The 9,911-nt window shown below is 44.6% G+C and overlaps 1 protein-coding gene across 9 annotated transcripts in view; it reads left to right on the top strand.

The window, feature by feature from the left end:
- The first annotated feature begins 303 nt into the window (after positions 1-303).
- CASK (calcium/calmodulin dependent serine protein kinase) overlaps positions 304-9,911 on the top strand; it is a 195,991-nt gene continuing 186,383 nt past the window's right edge. For 5 of the 9 annotated variants that reach the window (XM_052674199.1, XM_052674197.1, XM_052674192.1 and 2 more), the window contains exon 1: positions 307-576. In XM_052674199.1, coding sequence (XP_052530159.1) covers positions 518-576 — 59 coding nt within the window. In that variant the 5' untranslated portion in view covers positions 307-517. Of the gene's footprint in view, positions 577-9,911 lie in introns of all 9 variants that reach the window. The other 4 variants (XM_052674193.1, XM_052674190.1, XM_052674191.1 and 1 more) reach the window with 3 other exon arrangements.

Below are 9,911 nucleotides of genomic sequence, written 5' to 3'. Positions count from 1 at the left end.
GCGGAACCGACGGCCGCGCCGGCACCTCCCCGCCCCTCCCCCTCCTACTATTATCCTCCCGCACGGTGCGCGCTCCCCTAGCCAACCCCCTCTCCCCCCGCCCCCCCCTCCCCGGTGCTTCGGGAGCGCGCCCGCTCGGCGAGGGAGGGATCGAGCCGGCGCTGCCGCCCGCCGCCGCCGCCTATCCCCTCCATGGAGCTCGCGCCGCCCCGCTGAGCCGGAGCCGCCCGCCAGCTCGCCGCTGCCGCCGGGGAGTAACCGGGGGAGGGAGGGGGGGTGGGGGGAGAAAGGTGGGGTCGCGGGGTGCGTGACACGCGCGGCGGCCCGAGAAGCGGAGAGCCCCGGCGGTGGTAGCGGTCGTCGGTTGCGGCCGTCGGTTGCGGCTGTTGGCGCTGAGCGGCGGGGGAGCGCGCCGCACGGCGGGGAGCGTGCCCGCGGCCCCCCCCGCTTCCCTCTCCTCCTCCTCCTCCTCCTCCTCCTCCCCCCGCAACCGGGGCCGCCGCCTGACGGGCGGACCATGGCCGACGACGACGTGCTGTTCGAGGACGTGTACGAGCTGTGCGAGGTGATCGGCAAGTGAGTCCCGCGGGGAGGGGGAGGGGGGAAGAAAAGGAGAAGGGAAGGGGGGGAGAGCAGAGCCCCCCAACCCCAACGCGGGGATGCTGTGCTCGGCACCCACCTGAGTCGCGGTGCGGGCGGTCCCGGCGCGCTGCCCGCCGCCCTGAGCTTGGGGATAGGGGGTTGAGAGGGGGGAGGGGGGAGCAGCTCCGGTGCTTCCTCAGCCACCATGATCCCCGCCCGGCCGCCGCGCAGCCTGGCGCTGCCCAGCCCTCCTGTTCTCCTCCCCATCCCCGGCACACCCATCGTTGGTTGCCTACTGGGGAAGGATCGCCGTGGATCCACCTATCGCTCGGGTGGCCGTACCAGGTGTTGGCTCTCCCCGAGCCTTGGCGCACAATGAGCGGCGTGCTGCTGGCGGTGCCCCTGGCACCCCGTGCTCGCGCGGATCTCTGCCTTTCCTCCGCTCTCCGGCGGTGCGTGAGGCTGGGGGAGAACTTGGCTTCTCCGGTGTCCTTATGCAACTGTTAATGCGTGCTAGTGTCAAACCTCGGAGGTCGCCGGCATTCCCCGTCTGCCTGTTTTGGGCCACGCTCCTGTAGACTGCACGGAGATGACAGCTCTGTGCGTTACCACACCAAGAAAACGCAGAGCATCCCCCAAATCAGATGGCGCTGAGCGGGAGCTGAGCTCCCCGCTCTGTATTTTCGTGACTGCCCGGTTTCAAAATCCTTTTTTGTTTATTCGTTGTGTTCCACACGCCTCCTATGGTTGTGCTTGGCTTGCGTGAAAGATGTAGCAGTGTTGCTGCTTCCCAATTGTCTGTGTGTGTCTGACTGAGCAGCTGAGATTGCTGTGGGAGCCTTAGCGTGGCACTGCTCTGGGTGCCTGCAGCTCTTTCTTCCTGAGGATGAATTCTACAAGAGCTGCGTTCCCTGTGTTTTGATTATAAACAAAGAGTTTATCCGCATGTATTCTCCCTCCCGCCCCCCACCAGTGTGCTTTTCAGTCTCTATCTGCTGCTGCCCGCTTTCAGAGCTCAGGCTAAAAATATTCTGGAATTAATCTTTCCTGAGGATTATACTAAAATGCTTGTCTTGGACTTAGCAGGTTACTTTGTTGTCAGCTGAAGTTTCAGCACTCTGCTCTGTCATTTCAGATGGTATTACCACCTTTCCCCTGCCACAAACAACTTTTAAAAATAGGAAGCTTAGAGGGCCTTGCTTGCTGTCATAAGCTGAAAGCTCTTGTCGGTTGTTCATGAGGAGCTTATGTAGCCGAGAAACAAAACTGTGATGAAACGTGTTTTGAAGATGATTTTTGGCGTGCTCCTTTCACAAGTGGTTTTATGCTAACGCTGCAGTTCACACACTGCTTCCTCAGAGCTGGGTACCTTTAGAAAGAAGGTGAAGTGCTTCTGCTGGGTAGGACTGCGTGTGCCTTTAGAGGATGGCTCATTCACAGCCATCCAGATGTTGGTGCAGCTCCGATGACTTTTGGTGTTGTGATATGAGAATTTTGAAGGGATCCAAGGTTCGAAACCTGTGAATTGTGAAGCTTCCTTAGCTGGTACCTGAGATTTAATTATTCTGGATGTGTTGTGATGTAACTTGATCTAACAGATAAAACGTTGGGTTGTAGGAGCACAGTGCTGCTAAGAGCACTGTAACAGAGCAGGGTGGATCACTGAAGATAGTGGTGGTGGCAAAGGGTTTGTATGCGGATGTTGTGTCCCTCCTCTAAACAATAAACTGTACAGTTGTATAAGTAGCATTCCTGTTTCTTTGCAGTGCTACACAGGTGAATTCTGAGGAATCGGGGATGCAGCATCTTTATTTAGCTTTCAGATCTTTGATAACACCTCGCTCATCTTCAGGCAACCTGGAGAAAGACTCTGTAAATCTGCTTTGAATTGCTACATATGCATCTGGCTAAACGTCTTTCAGTGAAACATCAACTAAACGCCTGCACCTTCCTGTGATTTATTATTGATTGATTGAGTAATCTGGTTCTAGCAAATAGCACATCCGGCCCTGATTTGTGTTTTAGGTTCATGAAATATTAAAGTATATGATTTATCTTTCCTAAATGGGTAGTTACCACTGTCGTTTAAAGTAGTAAAAGGTATTTCCAGAAAAGATGTGGGAAAGAGATTTTTGAACTGTAAAATAACTGAATATTTTGTCTGACTTTGTAAGAGAAATCTCAAAGTTCCCATACAGTCTACTTGAGAAATAGGTCCTCTGTGGGAGTTTCCTTGCTGGTAGTATGCGTTCCTATTTGTTGAAGCTTATTCTGAACTTTTGAATAAACTTTAAACAATTTTAAATACGATAAACTGATAAGACTTATTTTGTATAAACACAGTGATAATAGCTTTTTGCTGGAGTGTGGAACAGTAGCTGTAATAGTATATGAAAGAATTGATCGGAATGACAGAGTGATGAATTGTTTATTACGTGGCATTTAATGTCTTTGAGTTCTGCAAGCATACATTTTTCATTCTGAATAGATAGAGGATAAAAGAAAAGCCAGGAGGGATTGAGAGAATTTCTAATCCGTGTTTCCTTTAGAAAAAAATTGAGGGCAATTTACATTTGCATACCCTTCCAGTATTCCAATTTCTTTGCTGAATGCTGTGGAGAGATAAAAATTGAGTAATAAATCCAATGTCTTGTTAAACTTTTTAAAGTGGCATCTGTGACGCTAATGTTAGTCATGTGGTTTTACTTTACCAAATGTGTGATGTTCTGGGTTGCTGTCTTATATTCCGAGTTGGCTGGCACAAGCATGCTTCAGTGCAAGAATTCACTGGGGGCTTCTAGCTTGGCCTTCAAAAACACAGTAGTATATCTGGGAATAAAAGACACAAGCCTGCCTTGTTTATTTTTTATTCAAACTTGTTTCCAGTTAGCTTTGAAGGGATTTTCCCTGCATTGATGAGAAGTACATAAGCTAAAATATTTAAGGCTTCCATTGTGTTGATCAGAGCATGCATTTGATTAACAGGCTGCAGATAGTGGTGACAGGTGTACTTCTTTTTCATTGAAATTTGCATTCAGAGCACATTGAGTGGTTCTCAAAACTCTGTGTTGGTGTAGGGCTGAAACGCCTTGGGTGAGAATTGTTCTTATAACTGGAGCTCTGTGTAAATGTAACAGAAGTCTTCAATATACTGAAGACAATGTCTGTCTTTAAGCTAGAACATAAATGTTCCTACATTTATATGTATCTCCAAATTTTGAAGTTAGAAATACAATGTGATAATGTTGATAAGAGTTTCTGTTTAAGTGTGCATTGGTCACAATTGAAATCCTTAAGTCTTCATCTTGATAGTCACGTGAATTAGTTTTTTATCTAGCACAAGTGGGCTGTGAATTTGTACAGTTATTGTGTGTAGTAGTGGTACAGTTGCTGGCATTTTTAGCACCCAAAAATAATGTAATAGTTGATGCTAGTGCTGCTGTAGTTTCAGGATGTTCTCTGCAGTATGTCTACGTTCAAGTTAGTTGTTCTCTGCATTACATGCTGAGGATTTCGGTTTTTCATCCCTCCCTCTTCTGTGCTGGGCTTCTCCGCTTGGGCTCTTCTCTCTGGTGAGGAGGAGGAGTTTGAGTGTCTATGGTCTGAAGGAGTTCCTCTCTTCTGGTGGTTTGTTTTTTGTTGTTTTTTTTTTTTTTTGCATTAAAGTATGGGGGCCTGTTTCCTATTCTAAGAGGATGGGAGGAGAGTGATTGTGGTTTTTCTTGAGCTGTTATCCTGAAATGGACATGCTTTAAACTTATATCCCAGTCAGAATGATTAAGAAAGTGAGGAGAGATCTCATGGACTCCGTGTCCAAGAAATGGAAGTACAGTGACAGCAAAACTCTCTCGAATGATTCTTATTGCTTCAGTGATACAGTACAACAGCATTGCCTCTGTTTTCTCTGCATGGCAGTGAGAATAATACTTTTGTCTCAAATGTGCTTTTTCTCTAGTGCACTGTTGAGGTTTTGCATCGTGTGTGAAACCAAAGGATGTAACTGCTGAGCATAATTTTGACAAAGCAAAGAAAAGCATGAAACAATTGCAGTGTGTTCTCACTGTTCAGAAAGAGGGAGAAGGAAGGGAACTTTTCAGAGTTATGGAATGCTGTCTGGTTTAACTTTTTAATTCCTTAGTGCTGTGTGATGGAGTGGCGGCATTGGTGGACAAGGGAAAGGGCGACTGATGTCATTTGCCTGGACTTGAGCAATGTCTTTGACGTGGTCCCCCACCACATCCTTATCTCCAAATTGGAGGGATATGGATTTGATGGGTAGACCACTCAATGGATAAGAAATCTGTTAAAAGGCTGCAGATAGAGAGTGGTCATCAATGGCTCTATGTCCTGGTGGAGGCCAGTAATGAGCAGCGTCCCCCAGGGGTCTGTCTTGGGACTGGTGCTCTTTAACATCTTAATCAATGACATCGACGCTGGAATTGAGTGCACCCTCAGCAAGTTTGGCAGCACCAAGCTGAGTGGTGCGGTTGACACGGTGGAAGGAAGGGATGCCATTCAGAGGGACCTCGACAGGCTTGAAAGGTGGGCCCCAGTGAACTGGATGAGGTTCAACACAGCAAAGCACAAGGTTTTGCACTTGGGCCAGAGGAATCCCAGGCATCTGTACAGACTGGTCCTTGAGAGCAGCCCTGCAGAGAAAGATCTGGGTGTCCTCATGGATGAAAAGCTTAACATGAGCCAGCAGTGTGCCCTTGCAGCTCAGAAAGTAAATGGTATCCTGGGCTCCATCAGAAGAGGGGTGGCCAGCAGGGACAGGGAGGTGATTTTCCCTCTCTGCTCTGGTCTTGTGAGGCCCTGTCTGGAATAGTGCATCCAAGTGTGGAGCCCCCAGTACAAGAAGGACAGAAAGCTGTTGGAGAGGGTCCAGAGCAGAGCCACAAAGATGATCAGGGGGCTGGAGCACCTCCCCTCCAAAAACAGACTGAGGAAGCTGGGCTTGTTCAGCCTGGAGAAGAGAAGGCTGTGGGGTGACCTCATGGCAGCCTTCCAGTACCAATAGGGAGCCTACAAACAAAAAAGGAGAAGGAATCAACTCTTTGAAAGGGTAGATAACAGCAGGACAAGGGGAAATGGTTTTATGTTGAGGGAGGGGAGATTTAGGTTGGATGTTAAGGGGAGGTTCTTTACAATGAGAGTGGTGAGGTGCTGGAACAGGCTGCCCAGAGAGGTTGTGGATGCCCCGTCCCTGGAAATGTTCAAGGCCAGATTGGATGGGGCCCTGGGCAGCCTGGTCTGGTATTGAATGGGGAGGTTGGTGGCCCTGCATGTGGCAGGGGGTTGGAGATTCATGTCCAGCTGTTTTCTGTGTTAAAGTGTTAAATGGGTTAAACTGAATGTGTGGTTTAAGTGTCAGGTTATAATGTGTGTTGCTCTAGAAAACTACCAAGTACAGTTGCTGGACTCTCTACTTACCTAAGTTATTGTGCTACAGATTTTAACTGTTAATACTGACCTGGTTCTGCTTATGAAAGTCTATCCAACTGTAGCTGACCACATATTTTAATTCCACCTTGTGTTTGCAGAGTTAAGCATTTGAATTGGTACTCTCGTCCATTTTCTGGTGTTGTTTTGATAAGCAGCTTCTTTCCTCACATGCATCCTTATGGTGTAGACAAGCTGTGATAACTGGGAAGTAGAGCCATTTTTAGGAGGGGAATTTCGTCTAGGAAAGTATACTGAGATTGTGCAGGGGCTTTGCAGATATGTTTTTGTGCTTTAACACCCAAGAGGTGGAAGCTTTGAATGTAGGAGCAGAGGAGCAACAACGTGCAGAGTAGTCCTGAGTAATTTTAGGCGGTGAGTTACTTGACATATGACTTACTGGCTCCCAAAATTCTGTAGAAGCTGTCTTGGAGAAGTCGTGGGACAAGAAACTGTCTTGATTTGGAGATCTGCTCAGTTAATTGCTTAGTCTTTTTATTAGCATAGCTCTGTTGCCTTCTAGAATGGGGCCTAGCCTTTAGAATCCTAGCAATCCTCGACTGTCTTTTCAGTTAAAATGCACTGGTTTGTTTTAATGAGTGATAGAGAAATACTAGGAGAGGAAAAATCTGTATTTCATGTCAACAGCCACTTATGTACTTAGTCCTCTGTTTGATGCACTGGCCTTTTTATAGTCTCTTATGTAGATGTCATGACAATGAATGGTAATTGAGCAGTATTAACTGCTTATTATGTATTAACTGCTTATTATATTGTGGTGTTTTCAAAGATCACTTTTCAGAAGGCTGGTAGTCATATTAAATGTGTCATCTAAGGAATGGTGACTTCAGAATTGAAAGGGGTTAGTGTTAAAACTAGATATTTCGTTCCAAATTATATAGTTAATTTTAAAAGTAAATCTTAGGAATTCTCCTGAGAGTGAATCTGTTTTTTAATAAATAGTGTGAAGATGTATATACAGTACGTATGGTGTATGCATGGCTAAAGTTCACGGCCCTAGTAATTTCAGAAGTTGGCCTGATCTCTTAAGATACTGTACCAGTCAGATAATATAGCCACCTACAGAACCCCCCAAGAAACACTTTATTTTTCTTTGTGTTTATCAGGTAAGTACATAAGAAAATACCTAGGTAAGGACACCCTAAGCACAGGACAGGAAAGCCTTCCTTTTGAAGTAGCTGTAAACTGAAATGTGTTTCAGAGTGTCGGATCACTGTCTTGTTTTAATAAACTTCTGCTGTATTTGTAGCAAAGTGTTGTTTCCTGGGAGATGCCCAGTGGTGTCCCATTCTGTCTCCTGTGTCAAAAACAGGAAGGCACAGCAGGTTTGTCATGATAGTGTTACTAATGTTCAAGCCCCATTTTTATCCACAACTTCAGTTTTTATTATAAACATGGCCAAATGAGGTTTGAAATACTTGTTGGAGCTTGACAATGGAGATGTTTGAATTATAATGAGGGTTTAACTTTTTTTTTCCTTCAATTTATACAAGAAGCAGATGTATCCTTTCAGAGAAGCAGCTAGAAAACCATTGCAGGATCAGTGCAGGACTGAGAGAATCAAGGACTACTTCCTAATGTAGTTTCACATGACAGAGGTGACCCCCACTTGGTTAAGATATGCCTTGTTCTTTTACTTTCACATCTTTGTGCTGGAATAGGGTAGGAAGGTGTGGCTAGTGATTTACTACACACCTCCTGTCTTTTACTGCAGTGTTCCAGGTACAAGTAGGACTGTACTTTTTTTGTCATCAATGCTTTGTCAGTTTTGTATTTTGACTCAGTCTTTTCAGAAACTAGTAGTTGAAATTTTTGCCATGTGAAGGCATTTGATGCATGATTCTTACGCACTCAGAACAGTCACTGTATGTGCCTTAAGTTCTGAAGAAATCAGAGACTTCCAAATAGCATTAGGTTAGTTTTTCACATGGCTCCTGCACCTGTTTCTTTGGCTTTTTGATGGCATGTTAACTGAAGGTAATCCAGTTTCCTTTTTGACAGCCATCCCTCTATTCTTTGAATAGTGTGCCTGTAGGCAATTGCTCCTCACTTTTAACATTGAGAAAATTTCTAAGACTATTTGAATTAATACAACTCTGAAGAGTTTGCCTCTGAACAAAATGTTCAGAAGTGAAATACCAGGTATATGAGTACCTATTCTGGCTTAATAGGTGTTCTGTGTTTCAGTTCAGTATTTTAGGAAGTGCTTAGAGCTAAGCTGAAAAACTGCTTGTCTCATCAGTATCAGTTCTAATGTAGCTGAGATTGAGTAACTCTTGTTGTTTTAAAGTGTGTCTTCCTAGGGAACATGTGGTTCTTCATTGTTAATTCATGGTTAATGGTTCTTCATGTGGTTAATTTGGAACTTTGCTTAAACTCACTGTTGCCAGGGTTTGGAAGGTAGTTCACATTTGTATATTTTTGACCCAAAGAGCTCTAGAGGTAAAGAAAAAAACTGTTTGTGTTGTGAGGCTGAGGCTTCTCAAGTGCAGTGGCTTTTAAGATATTCATTGAGTACCTTTGTATGTGAAATCTGCCTTTAGTCATGTATCTTCTTACATGGGTATGTAAAGCAACCATTTTTATTTTGCGCCTTCAGGATTTAATATGGGCTCTATCAGTATTTAAGCTGTTGTAATGAGGAGGGGAAAAAATGCTTTTACAAAGGTGGTCCCCAGTTGATAACATTCTGTCATCACATTTGGATGTTCTAGCTAAAAAGAATGTAGGTTATTCTATCATTTTCATCCTCCTCTAAGATAATTCTGCAGTTGCAGCTGCAAATTGAACTGTTAGCTGCCTTCTTATCTTGGGATGATTTTTTGTTTGTTTGTTTTGGCCTCAAATGTTGTTCCATATTCTTAATGGAGGGAAATAGTTCTGAACAGCAGAAAAGCACTGACTTGTTTTAGTGATCCTTACAAGTGTATATGTGAAGAACCATTATCTCTCTCCCCCACAGCATAGATAAGGGAAAGATGATACAGAAGGTGGGAGTGAGGATAGCTTAGGAAGAAGACAAATGTAGGGAGTGCTATCTTTTAGAGATAGAATCTTTCCTGAATTGGTACTGATCTGACCTACTAACTTTTCTTGGAATGGAGGTTTGCCAGGGATAAACTTGAATCCGACAGAACCAGATAGGAAGAATTTGGATGGGTTTACAGCAAACATCTTTGGGCCCTTGGGTGAGGCACTGTAGGAGTATATGAGTGCAATTTCTCTGATGCGAGTTGGATTAAATTTCCTGTTGCTGGAAGTCTTGCTCTCTTCATGTGCTTCCATTCCCTGCTGCATGATCCCCTCTTCCTCTGTGCCAGCTTTAGCACCCATCTGATCTGTATAAGCCAGGTGTACTATGAAGTTAGGTCATTTGTTGAGTGAGTTATTTTTCTGTTGGCTTTACTGGCTCAAACTGATCCACAGTGCAGTAGCTCAAGGTAGAAGATGTAGGAACAGGTGTGCAGCATTTCTTCCTTCCCCCCACCCTTGACATCAGTGAATACTAAGTTAGGCCACATAATTAAATACTTCACTGTACATCTCATATTTTTGATTTTTGAATACTTGAATTAACTCCTTGATGCATATTAGCTTATGATATGGGTAGTTTTATAGATGCTCTTCAAGTGTTGTGTTGTGTTGGGTCCTTTAGGACTGAAGTATTAGCAGTTAGAGACATAACTTGCACTTTGAACCCTAAGTGTGCCCAGTGTTTGTAATTCCTTTTAATTTTATTTAATAAAAAAAAAAAAAAAAAAACAAACCTGTTGTTTCTGGTTCTGATATGCTTATGTTTGAAAGAACTCATAACATGAGTAGAAAAAATCAAGGAATTTAAAACTGAGTTTTCTTGACCTACCTTT

Source organism: Tympanuchus pallidicinctus, unplaced genomic scaffold, assembly GCF_026119805.1.
Source record: "Tympanuchus pallidicinctus isolate F22 unplaced genomic scaffold, pur_lepc_1.0 scaffold14, whole genome shotgun sequence".
NCBI lineage: Eukaryota > Metazoa > Chordata > Aves > Galliformes > Phasianidae > Tympanuchus > Tympanuchus pallidicinctus.
Note: the sequence above shows the minus strand (reverse complement) of the source record. Positions and strands in the feature narration are given on the sequence as shown.